At 46.5% G+C, this 22072-nt stretch overlaps 1 protein-coding gene across 5 annotated transcripts in view; it reads right to left on the reverse strand.

The window, feature by feature from the left end:
- The window catches only part of LOC138304092 (uncharacterized), a 381850-nt gene that overhangs the window by 232113 nt on the left and 127665 nt on the right, over positions 1–22072 (reverse strand). For all 5 annotated transcript variants that reach the window (XM_069243822.1, XM_069243821.1, XM_069243825.1 and 2 more), the window contains one exon: positions 13753–13959. In XM_069243822.1, the coding sequence (XP_069099923.1) occupies positions 13753–13959 (207 nt within the window). The remainder of the gene's footprint in view (positions 1–13752; positions 13960–22072) is intronic.

The following is a 22072-nucleotide window of genomic DNA, read 5'->3' on the forward strand; positions in this document are numbered from 1 at the left end:
CTGCTTTGCTAAGCTTTTTGCCAACATACACGTGGGCTAGGATATCTTTTCATATGAAGTGCTGTTGGCTAGTAAGCAGGCAGTGTCTGCAAATATTTCGCTAGACATGCTAAAAATGGGACAGCCTCCACACTCCTACCAACCTGGCACAGGCAGGTTCCGCATGGGTGGTAGAACAAGCAGTAAAATACCAATTATGTTTAGACAATGCAAGGCAAACAAGTATTGTCTAAGTAAATGCAAATATTACACACCAGCGATAAGCATTTCATTTCCATCTTTTTGTCCGTGGACAGCTTCAGCTCCTTATTAGTACATGGAGAATAAACACATGCAGAAGAGGTCACAACCAGGTCACTGGCAGACGTGCTCTCAGACCACAGCAATTTATTTGCTGCCTGGAAAAGAAAGTCAAGCTCCACGCCCTGACGTTTGTATGGTCGTCACCACAAGAGAAATATGAGAATTTTCGAGGCAGGGTGTGCAAACAATTCGAATAAAAGTTAAACTTGGAAGTTACCTTTAGGATAGGGATGATTAAAGTATCTAAGAAGGCTTGGCAAGGTATTTCTCCTAAGCATATTTATGAAAGGTAAACTTTTTCTGAGCAACACTATAGCCGCCTTGATTTAGGAGAATAAATATGTTTTAAGAACAAGCATTGACAAAGCCATCAGGTCTCGCCTATGTAAAATCAATTGGCTTTGCCAATGTGTTTTAGGCATGTTGCACACCAGCTGCTGTTCTGCATGGCTAACAGTTAGTGGCATAGAGGAGAGTGTCATGGAGTGTCAGAGTGGAATGGCAACGAGTGGAGTACAGTGTTGTGGCCTAGAATGTCGGGTGCTGGAGTGGCATAGAGTGGTGCAGATGGACTGGTGTGGAGTGCACAGGCGTAGAGTGCTGCAGAGTATAGTGACGCAGAGAGCAGAGGCATAGTTTGCAGCGGCATAGAATTCAGTGGCATACAATGCAGCATCATAGAATGCTGTGGCATAGATTAGAGTGGTGCACGCTAAAGCGTAGTGGTGTGGAGTGATACAGATTAGAGTGGCATAGAGTGTAGTGGTGTAGAGTAGCATAGAGTTCAGTGGTGTAGAGTAGAGTGGTGTTAAGCAGAGTGGCGTAGCGTGCAGTGGTGTTGAGTGCAGTGGTATAGTGTAGATTGCAGTGGTGCAGAGTGCAGTGGCATAGAGTGTAGTGGTGTAGAATGCAGTGGAGTAGAGTGGCGTAGAGTGCTGCAGAGTATAGTGTTGTAGAGTGCAGTGGCATAGAATTCAGTAGTGTACAACGCAGCATCATAGAGTGCAGTGTGGTGATTAGAGTGGTTCACAGTAGGGTGCAGTGGTGTGGAGTGGTGCAGAGTAGAGTGGCATAGAGTGCAGTGGTATAGAGTAGCGTAGAGAGCACTGGCACAGAGTGCAGTGGTGTAGAGTAGAGCGGTGCTAAGTAGAGTGGTGTAGAGTGCAGTGGTGTTGAGTACAATGATGTAGAGTAGAGTTCGGTAGCATAGAGTGAAGTGGCATAGATTGATGTAGAGTAGAGTGGACTGCTGTGGACTGCATGGGCGTGAGGTGCTGCAGAATATAGTGGCATAGAGTGCAGCAACAGAAATTTAGTGGCATGCAATTCAGCGTCAGAGAATGTAGTGGTGTACATGAAAGTGGTGCCACAGTAGAGTGCAATAGTGCAGAGTGGAGAAGAGCATAGTAGTGTGGCATAGAGTGGAGTGATTCAGAGTCCATTGGCGTAGAGTGCAATGATGAGGAGTAGAGTGGTGTGAAGTGCCATACAGTGCAGTGGTGTAGAGGAGAGTGGCATAGAGTAGAGTGGCAGAGAGTGCACTGGTGCAGAGTGGAGCAGCACAGAGTGCAGTGGCAGAGAGTGGAATGATGCAGAGTAGAGTGGTGTATGGTGCGTTGGCACAGCGTGCAGTAGTGCAGAGTAGAGTGACGGAGTTCAGTGGCAGAGAATGCACTACCGCAGGGTAGAGTGTCAGAGTGTAGTGGTGTTGAGTGGCATAGAGTGCAGTGGCACAGAGTACAGTGTTAGAGAGTACAGTGGTGCAGAGAAGATTGCAGTGGCATACAGTGCAGCGATGTAGAGAGCATGTGTGTAGAAAGCATTGGTGTAGAGTGCAGTGGCTTAGAGTACAGTGGCACAGAGTACAGTGAATGAGTGGAGTGGCGCAGAATAGAGTGGTGTAGAGGACAGAGGTGTAGAGTGCAGTGAGAGTAGACTGAAGTGGCGGAGTGTAGTGGGGTACAGTGGACTGGCACAAAGTGCAGGGGCTTAGAGTTGAGTGTTATAGAGTAAAGTGCATTGGTGTAAAGGGGTATTGGTATAGAGTGCAATAGCGCAGAGTGCAGTGTTGCAGAATGACATATAGTGGAACAGCACAAAGTGGACTTGTGCACAGTAGATTGAAGTGGCCTAGATTGGGGATGTGAAGAGAGCAGTGGTGTAGAGTAGAGTGCATCGGCGAACAGTAGAGTGGTGCTGAGTAGAGCAGAGAAAGAGGCATAGACTGACATGGTGTACAGTGCAGTGGTATAGAGTGAAATGGTGCAGAGTGGAGTAGAGTGCAAGGGCAGACAGTGCAATGGGGAGGTGTAAAGTGGAGTGGTAAAGAGTGTAGTGCAGTGGTGTAGAGTGGTGCAGAGTAGAGTGGAGAAGCATACATTGGAGTAAGCATGGTGTGGTAGCACAGTGCCATTACAGACAACATATTTTCAGTTGAAATGACCATTACATATGCACGAACATACAGTTTTACAAAAAAAACTATACAGCACACAAATGATAATGTGTAGAAATGGCATCACCTAGTATATTGATTTGTTCTGATCACATTAAAGTATTTGTTTGCGACACACTTAAGAATTAACAAAAAATGAGCTTCATTTGTGCGTTCCTAATTCTGAAATGTTCTGAAATACTTGCACAGTTCATTTAAATGTTGTTGTATGTTTTTATACCTGCAGTATCCATCAAGATAGTGACATAAACCCTTTCACTTTGAAGTCAGAGAAAGAAAAGTAAACACCTTAGGAGACAGAACCTGACAGTTGACCTCGGTCTTTGAATGCACAGCAAATATGACAAGATAAGAACAAGATTACAGGCCTGTTTACAGAAATAAGCACTCGTGGAAGAATATAATGAAAGTTGGTGTGCAATGGCTTTGCTCCTTGGGTGGGACGAATTCACCTAAAACAAATAAAACTAGCAAATAGAAAGCCAGAAAATGTGAGTTATAAACCACAAAGCCAATGGTAAGCCACAGATGTAATGTATTCCCAGGGAAGCTATTTGAATGTCCCCAAGATGTCCTCAGCAAAACACACAGCTGCACTGTCTTGTAGGCTTCAACCTAAAAAGTAGCCATTTTGCAACCCCATTCAATAAGTGGGGGGGAGTGGGATAGTAATTCCGGGTTTGGTTACAGTCAAGCACTGCTGAGAGTAGGAGAGTACGGCTAGGAAAACATTTTATTTCAGGGGTAGAAATGGATTAGGAGAGGGACAGTCGCACTTTGAAATGTTTTAAACTCCATTACAACACAGGTGGATCCAGACAAATCAGTTTTTACAATCATATGTTCCAACAAAATGCAATTTTTTTCAGATGCTTTGCTGAACTAAAACTTCTAAGGATACTTAACATATTTTGCTGAAAACTAAATCCATAAATTGTAATTTACTCTATTATTATTCTCCTACTAAACAAGTTTTTGTTAACGTTCTATTTGCAGATTTAATTTTTTCTTTGCAAGCTTCAAAAACTCAAACAATGTTTACAAAGTGTGTCAGATACCCAGCAGGCTTACACTTCTCTACTCCTAATACAATAAATTTTATTAAAGATGAAGAGTAGGATGAGATGGCAGAAAAAAAATAAAAAAAATAAAAATGGGAAGAAACGGACATCCTTTGTGCAACAGTACAGCAACAAAATCTGTGAGTTTGTTTTAAAACGGATGAATTATTTACACGTGTAAACAATCTGTCAATGTATAGTTTTCTTATGTACTAACTCTACGAACTCAGTCTTGAATCTCGTTAATCATTAGCATCTTAGGGTCTCATTTGGCTAACTTACGGTTTAAGTTGCCTGACAATTAGATGAGGGAAATATTCTGACAAATATAAAAAAAAGTCGAAATCCACCTATTTCTTTTCACCTCAGGAGAAGTGTTCATCCACAACTCTGCTGGTGGTAAAAAAAATGGCTAAAGCCAACAGTGTTACTTTCAGGAGCACTGTGAAAGACTGTGCAAAGCACTTACCTTAATAACCATTGCATCGAGGTAAATACATAGCCCAGCCTCATGGCACTGCTATTCAAAACGATGTCCCCAGGACGGACAGTAGTGTGCAGCACCTGCCTGCAGGCTTCTCCTGGTTCTCTTTCAGGCAAGAAACGAAGGCCCTCATTATGATATTAGTGGTAAGTCCCGCTTACCGCCATGCCGACTACCGCCAACATACTGCGACCGCGGTGGTATACCGCTACCCATATTATGACCCACACATAGAAATCCGTCACTATACAGACACACACACAAGTCCGCCAGCCCAAAGGTCAGTAATAAAATGGCTGCACCAAAACCCGCACCATTACGCCAAAAGAACTACACCCACAATATTATGACCCACGAATCACCACGGCGGACATTCAACCGTGCTAAACCATTGGCATTAAATACCGCCGTGCTCAAAATACACATACACATACAAGACAACACCACATTGGACAATTCAAACTACACACACCTGACACACATACACAAACCACACCCACACCAATATAAAACACACACACACTACCCACAATCCTTTACGACTCCAAAGAAATTTACAACTGAGAGAGACACCAATAGCACCCACAGAACACCATCACCCATACACCATCCACACAACTCACAGAACATACCGCAAAACATCACCCCACACACCCCTCACACTACACCCATGGCACCACAACAACACCACAGGCTCTCTGAGGAGGAGCTAAGGGTCATGGTGGAGGAAATCATCCAGGTAGAGCCACAGCTATTCGGATCACAGGTGCAGCAGACATCCATTGCTAGGAAGATGGAGCTATGGCGGAGAATCGTGGACAGGGTCAACGCCGTGGGACAGCACCCAAGAACAAGGGATGACATCAGGAAGAGGTGGAATTACCTACGGGGGAAGGTGAGTTCCGTGGTTACAAGACACCAGATAGCTGTACAGAGGACTGGCGGTGGACCCTCAACTCCTCCCCCACAACTAACAACATGGGTGGAGCAAGTATTGACAATACTGCATCCTGAGGGATTGGCAGGAGTAGTAGGAGGATTGGACTCTGGTAAGTCAACTCTTTACTACTTTCACCCCCCCCACCTGCATTCCATCACAAACCCCCACCCCTACCCCTACCCTCACCACCATAACTCCACCTCACATACACCCCACCATCACAAACCAATCATCCCATTGCCAAGCCCTGCATGCCCCACCAATGCAAGGACACCCATCCCAGACCTGCATGGACAACCATCACCACTGCATGCACACTAAAGACAATCACCTAGCCCACCAAATAACAACTCTCACTAAGGCCAATCTGTCATGGCAATATAAACCATAGAGGGCAACATACTCATGCACAAGATGACACATGCAGAAACTATAACATTGCATTTACATCCCCACAGGTCCCCCACACAACGTCACCGGAGAGGAGGTGCCAGCAACATCCAGTCCCCCCACAGAAGATGCCCACAGTGATGATAGCAGCTCTGCAAGCCTGGATCAGGATCACCAACCTGGCCCATCAGGGACCTCCGGACAGTCGGTTACCCGGCCACAGTCCCATACTACCACAGAGTCTCCCCCCCAGGAAACACCACCACAGCACCCACCCAGCGGGCCCATGCCTCTGTCCCCAGGACATGTCAATCAACAGTGTGTCCACCACTGCAGGGACCCCAGGACACCCCACAAACACAGGATGATCAGAGACCTGGGGTCAGTGGGCACACGGTTAAGGGGACAGAGGCACAGGACAACAGGAAAGTTGGGAGGACTGCTGTGCGACAGGGGGAGGGCAGGCCCAGGGATCCGACCCTCCACAAGGCAGTCACCAACATCCTCGGAGCATACCACCATTCCCAGGAGACGATGGGCCACATTCTGGCCAAGTTGCAGGAGATCCAGCGGCTGCAGGAGGGACAATACCTGGGGATCAGGAGGACCTGAGGGACATCCACACCACCCTGGTCATCATTGCAGGGGTGCTGGCTGACATGGCCAACACCATGAGGGAGGCAGTGGCACACCAATGGTCCCCTGACACTAGCCACACCGATGGACAGCCCTCCACCTCTGCCACAGGAACAACAGGCCACCAGCACCTCACCCCCTGCAGAAGGAGAACCACCATGCAAATGGTCCCTGCGCTCCAGGCAGAAGTCAGAGAACATTGCCAAGACCTCCACCAGGAAATAAGACTCTCCTGATTGTCACCCTTGTGTCCCACACTGTTACCCTGTCCACCTTGAACTTCCATGGCTCCCCTTCCTATGCCCCATTGGACAAGTGCACTTGTGATACAAATAGACTGAACTCTATCCTGGACTTTCCTCCATCATCATCCCAGCCCATTGCACATCCCCATTTGCTTCTCAGCACTGGAATAAACAGCCTCTTAAAAAATACAAGTATGGAGTTTGTCAAATGATTTAAGGATGTATTCGTTTAACAATCTGTAGACATTGCAATTAGACTGTACAGTTATGTATACATAGGTATAACCTGTAATGTGCTGCAGTCAATACACCAGGAGCCAGAGTAGGGCAAAAAGATGTGAATAGACATGTCAAAGGGTACAGCAAGTGGCCATGGTAGTGGGAACAGCAGCCTGCCAGAGAAAAATCACTATACACAACTGCAATGGAAGGTGAAGTTATAGTGTCTTACCTGTGTGTCACTTGAAGTACTGTTGTATGATAGTTGTTCTGTTGTCCACATCCTCATCCTCTGCCTCCTCTTCATCACTGCCCACAGGCTCCGTGCCACATGCCCATCTCCAGCCCCATCCTCCTGCAAAAAAGGCACCTGGCGTCTCAAGGCTAGGCTGTGAAACATGCAACATGCCACGATGATCTGGCACACCTTCTTTGGTGAGTACCACAGGGATCCAACTCTCAGATGGAGGCACCTGAATCTGGCCTTCAGGAGGCCAAAGGTGCGCTCAGTAATTCTTCTTGTACACCCATGTGCCTCACTGTAACGTTCCTCTGCCCTTGTCCTAGCATTCCTCACTGGGGTCAGTAGCCATGAGAGGTTGGGGTAACCAGGGTCACCTGCAAATATTGAGAGATACCTGTTAGCCAGACACTCACCCTTAGGGCCAACCCCACACCCATATACAAACAAACACTGGGTGGGGACCATGGGCTAACCTATTAGCCACACCCGGTGCCTCTGGAGTTGAGCCATCACATATGGGATGCTGCTACTCCTCAGGATAAAGGCATCATGCACAGACCCAGGATACTTTGCATTCACATGGGAGATGTACTGGTCCGCAAGGCACACTATCTGCACATTCATGGAGTGAAAGCTCTTTCAATTTCTGAACACCGGTTCATTTCTCCGTGGGGGGACAAAGGCAATATGTGTACCATCAAATGCTCCAGTGATGTTGGGGATATGTCCCATTGCATAGAAGTCGGCCTTCACTGTGGTCAAATCCTCCACCTGGGGGAAAACGATGTAGCTGCGCATGTGTTTCATCAGGGCAGACAACACTCTGGTCAGCACCATTGAGAACCTTGGCTGTGACATCCCTGCTGCCATGGCCACTGTCACTTGGAAGGAGCAACTTGCCAAGAAATGTAGCACTGATAGGACTTGCACAAGAGGAGGTATCCCAGTGGGCTGACGGATAGCTAAGATCAGGTCTAGCTCCAATTGGGCACACAGCTCTAGGATTGTGGCCCTATCAAGTCTGTAGGTGAGGATAATGTGCCTGTCCTCCATTGTTGCCAAGTCCACCAGGGGCCTGTACACAGGGGATGTCTCCAACTCCTAATCATCCTCAGCGGTTGTAATCTGGAGGGTAAAACAGTGAGCAGCTGGTCATTTTCAAACATATCCTCAGAGTAAAATGCATTGTATGTTGTGACAGAAACAGTACATTTACGTGTAGTCCCTAATTGTGCTTACGTCTGCTGTGACGTAGTTATGTGCCATGGCCTGCCCCCCCCCCGAAATGGGGGACGCGTGTCCTGTGTTGAGGGACAGGGGGAAATGAGGTAATTCCGCTGATGTTGTGCGCCGTTGCGGGAGGCGGTCGAGAACCGCCGTACAACTCCTCATTGGTTATCATCGAGGCCCTATGGGGTCCAGTAGCCAATGGTGATGTACGCCGGTGGTGACGGTACGCACTGCCGCGGACGTGACCGCCATTTTCTATCTGTTCACTCACTTGCTACCTGACCTTCAACAGGAGAGGACCTACACTGCAAGTGCTGCTGTGACGTGTGCCTGGAAGGGGCCATGGCTCGAGTCTCTGGGGAAAGAGCCCCAGTCTTCACTTCGGAGGATTTTGAGAGACTGGTGGAAGGGGTCCTACCCCAGTACCAACTGCTTTATACGCCTCCAGACCAACAGGTGAGTACACTGTGTGCACGATGCATGGGGCATGAATGCCTGGAGTGCTGTGTGTGAAGGCCTCGTGTAAGGGGAGGCTGGTTGAGGGGTCCTGGGCAGAGTGCTCCATGTATTGTGGTCAATGTATGTGCGTAAGGGGATGGGAGGGATATGGTGGGCCATGGGTGTAACAGGCCGGACGGTATGTCTGATACCTTTTTTCTAAGTTTATTTGTCTGCAGGTCAGCACCCATCAGAAAAAGGTTATACAGCGCGCCATCGCCAGGGATGTGCGGACCCTGAGGGTCTACGACAGGCAGAGCACCCACTGTTGCAAACGGTGGGAGGAACTGAGACGCTGGGGAAGGAAGACGGCGGAGGCCCAGCTAGGGATGGCCTTCCAACAAGGAATGGGTGCCCGTCAAACCCTGACTCCCCTGATGTTCCGCATACTGGCTGTGGCATATCCGGAGTTCGATGGGCTCATGAGGACATCACAGCAGCCACAAGGGGGTGAGTATAGTTTCCAATTCTGCAAATTGCATGTGGTGGGGTATTATCTGGGTGGGGGATGTGGGCCTGTGGGTGCCCCTAGGCCAGGTCGAACATTTCAGGGTAGGTTCCATGTTGGGCAGGGTCTGTTGCACTCCACCCCCAAACATGCTAGTGGGCATCTACTACTGGGCAGGGTTCTGTGGGTCTCAGGTATACTGCTATTGGCTTTAGGCATTATTCTCTATGGCCTGGTGACTAGCATTGTGACTGGTAGTGCATCACCTAGTGCATAGGGCTGTTCCCTGTGTGTTATGTACACCAACGGTGGTGGTGGTGCTGGCATTGACCAAGTGTATCATCTGTCTCTCCCCCCCTCTTTTTGTTTTGCCACCCTGTCCTTATGGGCATTAGCATCATGTGGCGGAGGAGCAGAGAAACCGGCTACGGAGCTGCATCCCACAGGGCCCATGAGGCCGAATCCACCGACGGTGAGGGCACCAGTGGGACGGAGGGCGAGGGGAACACCACGGCAGAGTCAGGAGGGGACAGTTCTGTCACTGGTACCTCCTCTGATGGAAGCTCCCTGGTGGTGGCGGACCACTCTGTGCCCACACCAACTACAGGTACAGCTGCCACCCCCGTACCTGCACCGCTCTCCCAGCAGCCCATCAGCATGTTTCCCGTGCCCGCTCACCCAGGAGGGTGGGCATCTCCTTTGCCCCAGGCACCTCAGGCCCTGCCCCAGTCAGCCCTGAGTAAGGAGACTATTGACCTCCTGCGATCCATCTCTGTTGGGCAGTCAACCATACTGAATGCCATCCAGGGGCTGGCAGGGCATTTGCAACAAACAAATGCATTCCTGGAAAGCATTAACTCTGGTATGGCAGCCCAACAGAGTTCATTTCAAGCTCTGGCCTCCTCCCTGATGGCAGCCATTGTCCCTGTCTCTAGCCTTCCCCCTCCAACTTCCTCTACCCAGTCCCATTCCCCTCAACCCCAGCCTATCCCAAGCACACCATCAGACCAGAATGCACCCAATACAACACAAAGGAGTGGCTCAGGCAAACACAAGCACCACACATCATCCCACAGACACTCACACAAACACCATCCAGAATCAGACATGCCAACATCCACTGCCTCCACTGTGTCCCCCTCCTCCTCCTCGTCTACCTCCCTACCAGTTGCATCTCCACTCACACCTGCATGCATTACATCCTCATCAACTACCTCCATCACCATCATGCCTATCACTACACACCCCTCACTGGCAGTCACCACCCCCACATCCTTGCACACATCCTCTGTGTCCTCACCCACTGTGCCTGTGACCCTCCTCCCAAAGTACACAAACACAAGCATTCAGACACCCAACAGCCATACAACACACAACAACATCCAGCCCATGCACCTGCATCCAAACACAGCAGACATACACCTCCAACCACCACTCCCTCTTCCTCCACTCCCAAACCTTCCCCTCTTCCCGCCCCAGTGTCCCTAAAAAGCTTTTCCTCTCCACCCTTGACCTCTTCCCTGCCCACCCCACCCGGTCCTTCACTTCAGGCCAGGGTGGGCAGAACCCAGGCCAGCACCTCAGCCACCCTGTCCACGGCCACTGTAGTTTCGGCAACTACTGCAGGTGTGAGAGGCTCTGAGGAGGCACCCGTAAGCACTGCCAGTGTGCCTGCACCAGCTGCCAAGGGCAAGAAGGGACCACCAGCTACCAAGGGCAAGGAGGCACCACCAGCTGGCAATGGCAAGAAGGGATCACCAGCTGCCAAGGGCAATGACAAAGGTCCAGCCACTGCAGGCAGGATGGCTAGGAGGCCTGGTGCTGGAGCTGAATCTGAGACGCAACACCAACCATGGCACTTCAACCATCCAAGGCTACAGGGGAAGGGCTGGAGCCTCCCCCCACCACCCCCAGGACCGCCACCTGCACCACTGTCAGCACCACTGCCAGCAGCAGCAGCCCCAGTGGGCAGCCATCCAAGGCTGCAGGGGGCTGGTGCCTCCCCCCACCACTGCCAGCACCGCCACCTGCACCACTGTCAGCACCACTGCCAGCAGCAGCAGCCCCAGTGGGCAGCCATCCAAGGCTGCAGGGGAAGGGCTGGAGCCTCCCCCCACCACTGCCAGCACCGCCACCGTCACTACCACCACTGAGCAGCCGTCGCTGCCGGCAGATGGACTGTAGTCCTGCCTCCATGGAGTGTCATGCATCCTGCCCACTGCAAATCTCGTGGGTCTGACCCCCCAGGTGAGGGACTTTGACCTTGCACTCCCCAAGTGCTGCATCACTGGGCACAAAGCCCCCTCTGGAACCAGGGGAAGAAGGCATCCACTCACACCCTCCTTGCCAGGATGAAGAACACTTGGACCAAAACCCCCTCCAGAACCAGTGGAAGAAGGCATCCACTCACCCCCTCCTTGCCAGGATGAAGCACACTGGGCACAAAGTCCCCTCCAGAACTTGCGGAACAAGGCATCCACTCACACCCTCTTTGTCAGGATGAAGCACACTGGGCACAAAACCACCCACTACAGAGACTGTGGCCTTGCACTCCCCAGGACCAAGCAGCTGGCAAACCACCCACTAGAGAGACTGTGGCCTTGCACTCCCCAGGACCAAGCAGTGGGCAAAGCACTAACTTGAGAGACTGTGGCTTTGCACTCCCCAGGACATCGCAGAGGGCATGCAGCCCCCTCCAGGAGCAGTGGCGTTGCACCATCTTCCGGCTGAGGTGCCCCCCTTCCTCTTCCCCCCTGAGGTGCCTGTGTATTTTCACATGATGCCCCAGCAGTGTCCTCTCTGTATTGAGGCAGGAGTCAAGTGGGGCTTTGGCCTATGTGATATGGCCCTGTGGCCTAGGGACATTACGGACTGCGCAGTGTCCCTTCATTTGTATTTCTGTATATACTGTGTTTATTTTTGCAGACGTATTACTGTTATTTTATCTTATTACAATCACTTCATTCACTTCCCTTTGTCCTTGCATTATTCCTGAGGGGTACGGGGAGTATATGTAATGTTACTGCATCTGTTTGTGTGTATGGGCTTGGGGGTGGGGTTGTTGCGTGTGTGTGTGTCACTCTCTTTTTCCTCCCCCTCCCTTGTGTGCTAGGGACGGTACTCACCATGGTCATCTTCGCCGGTGTTGGTACTTCTGGTCTAGGAGGAGGAAGGCCAGCATGGGTAACACCTGTAGTTCAGGCTCCATGGCATCGTAGTTGTTCCCTGATTGTCCAGAGGTGAGTAGTTTCCCTTCTGAGTACTGTTTCCGCCGTGCTTTTGATGGCGTTGGTACCGCCCCGGAAAAGGGGGCGGATAGACCTGTTGTAATAGTGTGGGCGGTACATTGTATTCTGCCTGGCTATTGGTGGTTACTGTTGCGGTGCTTCTTGCTACCGCCGTGGCGGTCGGTGTGTTAAAGTGGCTGTCTGTGTTGGCGGTTTCCACCATGGTCATAGTTCCATTTTTTTTACTGCCGGCCTGTGGGCGGTATTACCGCCGCCTTATCACGACTGCCAGGTTTGTAATGAGGGCCTAAATGCTGGTAATTTACTTTCATGCTCTGCCATGAGGCAGGCGGCATAATTAACATTGCCGGCCCATTACAAAACTGGACAGCACAAGTAGTCTCCGTTTGCTGCATTTCTCATGCATGGAAAGAGGAAGTCTAAGATAGTAGGGCAATCCTTCCGCATTCTGTCATTTTCTTTAATCCAGGGTGGTCACATGAAAAAATCAGAGGAAACAAGCACAACTGTCCAATTTGACATCTGCTCCTGCAAATTAAAACAAATGGAATTCACCTAAGCTTACTCATGATATAAAGGGAAATTTGCAAATATACCCCTAAGCAATGTGTTGGATTCCTTTCTCCATTATGCTGTGACTGATTGTTCCTTGACAGACTTAAATATGACCTCAGGACAAGACACATCATCTATATGACCAAAAGTCAAAACTATGGGACTCATATGAAGCTTGGAGAGAACGGAAAAGCCTCTAAATGTTAAAGGAAACTCTAAATACAAAGTACAATCCACAGGCTGGATTTCCTCCAACATAGATGTATTACTGTGGAGGAAATTCGTCTGGAGACTCTACTTTGCATGTAGAGTATCCAGAAATTGGAGGATTTTCCAATCCCTCAGAATTCTAATTCAGGCCCTTTACCGAAATGTCATCTTAATTTACTGAGTTCTGTTCTACAGTAACAGTCATTAGGACTCTATAGTCCACTTTTCGTTGCAGTAGTTGAAAGAAAATGAAAGTCTTATTATTATCATTGATTTTCCAGATGGGAAACACTGGTGAAACCAAATAAAACGTCATCCACAAAACTCTCAAAGCTGCCAATTTCCTTTTAATAATAGATCTCATCGAAAAAAATGCAGTTAACTCAAATTATAACCTTAACCTTGTTACAGTTGATACCATGTAGGAATATTAACCCATCCTCTTTCCCCATACAAATGCCTAGAAAATGGTTTGCGATTTCTGCAGACTTGTTCCACAAGCTAGCATAAAGTAATATAAAGAAGCGGGAACAATTTAAAAAAATTACAGCATTAAGCACTATGAAAAAAAAAAAGTGTTCTTTACCTTGGCGGGAGGATGGGATGCCTTTTAACCCATGTTCCTTTAGCATAATTCCTGAAGAATGCATATGGAAGTCGTAGTGTGGTTTGGGATGCCCTTCCTCCATCCTACAAGGAAAGGTTCTGCGCCCTCCTTCCTTATGTTCCACGTCAATTAACTTTGACCTTTCCTGTGTTCTCCTAGCATTCACAGTTTTGCTGGAACTATTTCCTAAAATTAAAGGAAAACATTTATGAGAAACGTTTAGAGAAGAGAATAAACAATATTTGATGGTGCAATTAGGCAAAGGATATTAAAACAAATACTTCACTTTGCTGCAAGTTGGGGCTGAATAGGGAAGAAACCAGTGTGTGCACACATTTATTGATGAGGAACAAGCTACTTATCTTTTGCCATGTTCTTTCTGATATTCTTCACCGCAGAATATCCCCCAGGCACCAGAAAGGAGCAGAATAATGTTATGGCAGTGTTCTCTGGCACCGCTAGGTGGTGTTGTGATTCCATATTGCCCTGAAAGTATTTGAGTAGAGCCACATACAAGCACCACCCCTTTGTGCAGATCAAGTGTTTGTAACAGTGTATTAATTATTAATTCAGGACTTTTACCCCATATTACCAAAGCACTACCTCCTGAAGGGGAGGGTCTGTGGAGGGGCTTAGATAAGAAAGGGGGCAAAATGTCCTTCCCATCCAACCTGGTTGTCATGGCAGTAGTGCTTTATGAACATAAGCACTGAGGCCCACATCATGCCGATTCTTATTAATTAGTTGTGTTTGTGCCTTGCACATTTCTTTGCTCGATTTGGGGCTTTTCTTTTAGCGTTATTATTTGGATGCTGGCACTTATTTCTTTTTTGTTTTACCAATGCCTAGTTTTCCAGGATTGCAGGTAATAATTCCAACACCAAATCCTTATCTAGTCTAGCTATTAGTCTGAAAAATGATTGGATTAAATTAGCCAATCTAAAGAAAATGCAAGATGAACTGAGGCCCATGCAGAATTTATGTTAGAATACCTTAAAGCAGGAGTCATACCGAATGGATTAAGAGTTAGAAATGTATCAGGCCTCTTTATTGAGATAAGGACATTTCTAGAAAAATGGTCACTGATTTCGAATAGGTGTGCAAGAGATTGGATGTTATTGATTATTGAGGCAACGCGTGAGGTAGTATTTCTTCTTGTAAAATATATTAAAGAATTAGAAGATAAATTGAAAAAAACAACAGCTTTAGATGAAGCTAACAAAAAACAAGAAGAAGGTAGTACAGGATTTGATTCCTTTAATCAATATCTTATCAATAGAAAAATGGACAAATTTAAAAAGGACGTTCAATATTTCACTCCAAAAAAAATGTGTCCTTTTTTTGGCTGAGAATTATTATAAACAGGCAGGGTACACTACGCTATCTTCTGAGAAACAGGATTGGACATGTTAAAAAATTGAGACTTTTTCTGATTCATATGATTCTGAAGGAGAGGGTAGTTCTCACCAATTTAACTCTTTTGGTAATAGACTTAAGTTATCATACCAAAGCCTAGCAAACACACGCTTTTTTAGGCAACAGAAGGGGCAACAACAGACCCAGATTTTGATACAATCTGGGCAACATATTTCCAGATTTGGATCCTTCCCCACACTTTCTTCAAACGCGATGCAATCAGTATTGGCGGGATTAGAAAACATTCCTTTATTTAATCTTAGTTCTAATCTCTTTGATGGCTCTACTGAGACATTGTTATCTAGAGGCTTGTCTTTTGTTCCTAGCACTGTCCTTAATAGGCTTGAGTTATTCAGAGATCTCTGCATTCTTAAAACAAATCCGCCTCAAGAAATACTTTTCTACAGAGCCTACTATATTAGAACAGAACAAATTAGGACTGAAACCTGTATCATCTTTCATCCCTAATTTAGATAGTCTAGGTCCAGAAGTTGCCATCTTTGAAAAGACGGTGTCACAGAAAATAATGACTATTTTAGGATATGTTCCTAAACCTCAGTTCAATCTGAACAAGAAGGAAAATCTTGCCCAAAGACGTTTAAAATGGGATAATAACATCACCTTCAAACTGTGTGAAAAAGGAGGCTGCATAGCAATCTTCGACACCACCAATTACATAAACAAAATTACCTCTTTGGTGAAATGTTCTGAAAACTATGTGAAAGTAACAAAGAATCCAGAGGAACGAGCTAAAAGACTCATATATGACAACAGCAGTCTAGCATTAGAGAAAGAATATATCTGTCAAAAATAATTTGCCTTCCTTACTCAAGCTCATACTAAATTACCTGTAATTTATGGAATTCCTAAAGTCCACAAAATTCTACAGATCCACCACTGCACCCCATAGTTTCAATCATTGGGTCTGCTAAAGAACCAGTGTCTCAATATGTAGAGATTTTTCTTAAACCCTTAGTTATTCAGTTACCTTCTTATGTCAAAGACACAGGTCATCTGTGTAGGAAGGTAGCCTCTTTCTAGCCTTGTTACCCCCACTTTTGGCCTGTTTGTGAGTATATGTCAGGGTGTGTTCACTGTCTCACTGGGATCCTGCTAGCCAGGGCCCAGTGCTCATAATGAAAACCCTATGTTGTCAGTGTGTTTGTTATGTGTCACTGGGATCCTGCTAGCCAGGACCCCAGTGCTCATAAGTTTGTGGCCTTTATGTGTTCCCTGTCTGATGCCTAACTGAGGCTCTGCTAACCAGAACCTCAGTGGTTATGCTCTCTCTGCTTTCCAAATTTGCCACTAAAAGGGTAGTGACTAAATTTACATATTCATATTGGCACACTAGTACACCCATATAATTCCCTTGTATATGGTACTGAGGTACCCAGGGTATTGGGGTTCCAGGAGATCCCTATGGGCTGCAGAATTTCTTTTGCCACCCATAGGGAGCTCTGACAATTCTTACACAGGCTAGCCACTGCAGCCTGAGTGAAATAACGTCCATGTTATTTCACAGCCATTTACCACTGCACATAAGTAACTTATAAGTCACCTATATGTCTAACCTTCACTTAGTGAAGGTTGGGTGCCAAGTTACTTAGTGTGTGGGCACCCTGGCACTAGCCAAGGTGCCCCCACATAGTTCAGGGCAAATTCTCCGGACTTTGTGAGTGCGGGGACACCATTATAAGCGTGCACTATACATAGGTCACTACCTAAGTATAGCGTCAAAATGGTAACTCCGAAAATGGCCATGTATAATGTCTAAGATCATGGAATTGTCCCCCCAATACCATTCTGGTATTGGGGGGACAATTCCATGATCCCCCGTGTCTCTAGCATAGAAACCAGGTACTCCCAAACTGCCTTTCCGGGGTCTCCACTGCAGCTGCTGCTGCTGCCAACCCCTCAGACAGCTTTCTGCCCTCCTGGGGTCCAGGCAACCCTGGCCCAGGAAGGCAGAACAAAGGATTTCCTCTGAGAGACACTGTTACACCCTCTCCCTTTGGAAATAGGTGTGAAGGGCTGGGGAGGAGTAGCCTCCTCCAGCCTCTGGAAATGCTTTGATGGGCACAGATGGTGCCCATGTCTGCATAAGCCAGTTAACACCGGTTCAGGTATCCCCCAGCCCTGCTCTGGCACGAAACTGGACAAAGGAAAGGGGAATGATCACTCCCCTGACCAGTACCTCCCAGGGGAGGTGCCCAGAGTTCCTCCAGTGTGTCTCAGACCTCTGCCATCTTGGAAACAGAGGTGTTGGGGGCCCACTGGACTGCTCAGAGTGGCCAGTGCCAGCAGGTGATGTCAGAGACTCCTTCTTATAGGCTCTTACTTGTCTTGGTAGCCAATCCTCCTTTGTTGGTAGCCAAACCTCCTTTTCTGCCTATTTAGGGTCTCTGCTTTGGGGAATTCTTCAGATAACGAATGCAAGAGCTCACCAGAGTTCCTCTGCATCTCCCTCTTCACCTTCTACCAAGGATCGACGGCTGACTGCTCCAGGACGCCTGCAAAACTGCAACAAAGTAGCAAGACGACTTCCAGCAACATTGTAGCGCCTAATCCTGCCGGCTTTCTCGACTGTTTCCTGGTGGTGCATGCTCTGGGGGTAGCCTGCCTTCACCCTGCACCAGAAGCTCCGAAGAAATCTCCTGTGGGTCGACGGAATCTTCCCCCTGCTAACGCAGGCACCAAAAGACTGCATCACCGGTCCTCTGGGTCCCCTCTCATCCTGACGAGCGTGGTCCCTGGAGCACAGCAACTCTGTCCAAGTGACTCCCACAGTCCAGTGACTCTTCAGTCCAAGTTTGGTGGTGGTAAGTCCTTGCCTCCCCACGCCAGACTGCAAAGCTGTGTACTGCGTGATTTGCAGCTGCTCCGGCTCCTGTGCACTCTTCCAGGATTTCCTTCATGCACAGCCTAGCCTGGGTCCCCAGCACTGCATCCTTCAGTGCACAACCTTCTGAGTTGTCCTCTGACGTCGTGGGACCCCCTTTTGTAACTTCGCGTGAACTCTGGTTCACTCTGGTTCACTCTTCTTCTAAGTGCCTGTTGGGTTACTTCTGCGGGTGCTGCCTGCTTCTGTGAGGGTTCTCTGAGTTGCTGAGCGCCACCTCTTTCTCCTCCTCCAAGTGGCAACATCCTGGTCCTTCCTGGTCCTCAGCAGCACCCAAAAACCTCTACAGCGACCCTTGCAGCTAGCAAGGCTTGTTTGCGTTCTTTCTGCGTGGAAACACCTCTGCAAGCTTCATCGCGACGTGGGACATCCTTCTTCCAAAGGAGAAGTCCCTAGTCCTCTTCTTTCTTGCAGAAGTCCAAGCTTCTTCCAACCGGAGGCAGCTTCCTTGCACCTTCATCTGGGGTTTCCTGGGCTCCTGCCCCCCCTGGACACTGTCGCGACTACTGGACTTGGTCCCCTTGCCTTGCAGGTCCTCAGGTCTGGAAATCCGTTGTCAGTGCACTGCTGGTGTTTGTTCTTCCTGCAGAATCCCCCTATCACGACTATTGTGCTCTTTTGGGGTAGTAGTTGTACTTTACTCCTACGTTTCAGGGTCTTGGGGTGGGGTATTTTTCTAACCCTAACTGTTTTCTTACAGTCCCAGCGACCCTGTACAAGCTCACATAGGTGTGGGGTCCATTTGTGGTTCGCATTCCACTTTTGGAGTGTATGGTTTATGTTGCCCCTATACCTATGTTCTCCTATTGCAATTCTACACTGTTTGCATTACTTTTATTGCTCTTACTTACCTGATTTTGGTTTATGTACATATAACTTGTGTATAGTACTTACCTTCTTACTGAGGGTACTCACTGAGATACTTTTGGCATATTGTCATAAAAATAAAGTACCTTTATTTTTAGTGACTCTGTGTATTGTGTTTTTTAATGATATTGTGCATATGATATAAGTGGTATAGTAGGAGCTTTGCATGTCTCCTAGTTCAGCCAAAGCTGCTTTGCCATAGCTACCTCTTATCAGTCTAAGCTGCTAGAAACACCTCTTCTACACTAATAAGGGATAACTGGACCTGGCACAAGGTGTAAGTACCTCTGGTACCCATTACAAGCCAGGCCAACCTCCTACAATCTTATTTCGAAAATAGAAGGAATGTAGTTTCATTCGAAACAAGAAATCTCGGTAACTATGGACTTAGAAGCCCTGTATACCAACATCCCACAGAGGCACACTTTACAAACCATTAGTGAATTACTAAGTGACTTTGAATCAAATCCCCAATATGAGTTTGTCATTAGTTGTTTAGATTTAGTTCTCAACAACTTTTTAAAATGTAATGGAACTATTTGTCAACAGATTACAGGAGTCAGTTTGGGAGAGGCGTGCGCTCCCAGTGTGGCGAAACTCTAAGTTGTTCAATCTGAAAAGAGATTTATTTATAACGAAGTAGCACCATTTTTGAGAGTGTAGTACAATGGTCACATTACATTGATGACGTATTTTTTATATGGAGGAGTGAGTTGGAACAGCTGGAAGAATTTACCCTATGGCTCAACTTTTGTAATCCGAATCTAAAATTCACTGTTAAAAGTGATAGCCAGTAAGTTGAATATTTAGATATTTGGATTAAAAACCAAAGTGGACATTTATACGTCTCTCTGTATACTGATCCCACAGCTAGAAATAATTTGCTACTCTTTGATAGTTACCACTCTAGGTGTCAAAGACCAGGAATCCCTTTCAGTCAGATTTTACGTCTTCGACGTAACTGTACGAACTTGAAATATTATTTACATCATGCAGCTAACTTACAGAGAGGTTATACCCAGCAAATCATTAAGGACTTATTGAAGAGGGCTAAGTATTATGATCGTACCACTATGTTCCAAAATAAACAAAGGAATCAAGAAGAGAGATTGGTATGTGTCATCCGTCATTCCAATTTGAACAAAAAAATCAGACACATTAATAATTCTCAATAGCACATGCTGAACACTGACAAGGAATCTGAGGTTTTAAGCACACCTATGTTTGCTTTTAAGAGGAACAAAGATTTGCATAACATGCTCGTTAAATCGACCATGACCACTGGTAAGCAGTTGGTTCAGAAATCTTTCACTGGCTTAACAGCTATTAAGGGCAACCATAAATGCAACAATTGACTAGCATGTATGGGAGCTATTGTATCCAATACTCTTGTATGGACCAAAACACTATACATCTATCGAATATGACAAATTGCAGAACTAGAAATGTAATCTACTTAATTTTATGTCCATGCAATTTAGGCTATGTAGGAGAAACATCAAGAGAATTCAGAGTGAGATACTATGAACACAGATCGGCCATTGGGATTAAAAAACCTAATGCACCAGTAGTATCACACTGGGTGTCAACAGAGCATTGGGTACATGAGATTAGATGGACCATATTTGAAAAAATTGTCACCAAAGCTGGACAGGATTCTGATGACATTGGGAAGAAGATGGAAGTTTTCTGGATTTTTTATTTAGATACATTCAACAATGGCCTCAATGAAGAAATGCCCTGGCAAAACACAATATAAAGATTATTCGCTTTTTGCAGGGTTCTACCGGTTTAGGTCCTTTGTTTATTTATACGTCATATATATTTATTCATGTAGCTGTTAAGGTTTTATTTACTGTCCTACGAACTTAAAGACGTTAATTGAATATTTTTTACATGGAGTTTTTCCCTTTAGCGTATATGGTTGAGGTTTTACTCTCTCTCTTTTTCTGAGCTTTTAAATCCTCCTTTGTTTCCCTATAATTGCAGCCATTTCTGTTGAGTGCTGCATGCGTTAACACTTTCCACTCGCGATTCTAGTGTGACATTATTGTCTTATAATACATCCTGAACTCCCTATACTCTCAAACATGCGTTTTTCATTGTACGCTCAAGTATAGGCCTTTTGAGAACATTATATGAGATTTGCCTGTTTACTTCTATCGACCTCATCTCCATTCCAATATGGCCGTTGTTTAACATTTTGTCTGCAGTTTATGTCGCTAGTCCTATTTCTATGTTCTTGTTGAGATCTGTTATTGCCACGTGGTCATGGTGGTTTTACAGACGGAATAGAGAGGGGTCTGATTTCTCTCCTTATGACTGAATAAGCATGTTGAAATGCCGGAAATCCTAGTAAGTTTGAAGCGCGAATGAAGCAATATCGGTCTTATTAGCATACACAATTGGTTATGATCATTATTTAGCTGTATTCTCTTTGCGGCCTCACGTTTTTGAGACCGCCTAGTTCAGCATGTTCCCTTCAGTATTTACTACAGCTTATTGTAACACTAGTGCGTTCATTCTTCTAGAGTGTCAAAGAGTCCAGCAGGTATATTCATTCTTTGTTTATCGCAAATATCCATTTGATGTATGCTAGGTGATTAAGCCTTTCATTATAGTATCCTCAGGACTTTGAGAATTCTGCTTGTATGTTGGGGTTCCCGGACCTCTGACCCATTCTTTCCCTGTTCCGGAAGACTCAGGTAAGAGGCCCGTAGATCCTAACTAGTCGAAACACGAATGGAGGTATGACAGTTTCACGAGCATGCAAGACTAGTTCCTAGAATTGTCGAGTACTGGCAATTCATTTTGTGCCATTAATTGTCTTTTAGATACCCTCTGTCAACTACATCTAATCATCCATAGGAAGTTCCATTTGCCTTTGTGTTTATTTGTTTCTCTTACTGGATGAACAGGTATAATTGAATAGATCATGAATTTAGTCCATATGTGTGCAAACATGGTGGCGGTTTTTATATAGATTTGATTCAATCTCTTTGGCATTTCACATCTTTTCGGGTGTTTAATAACGTGATTATGGTATAATATGGCTGCTCCACATCACCTTTGGCGTTTTTATTTGGTGATATAAATTTTTTCCGTCTAGCCTGG

Source organism: Pleurodeles waltl, chromosome 7, assembly GCF_031143425.1.
Source record: "Pleurodeles waltl isolate 20211129_DDA chromosome 7, aPleWal1.hap1.20221129, whole genome shotgun sequence".
In the NCBI taxonomy this organism is placed as follows: domain Eukaryota; kingdom Metazoa; phylum Chordata; class Amphibia; order Caudata; family Salamandridae; genus Pleurodeles; species Pleurodeles waltl.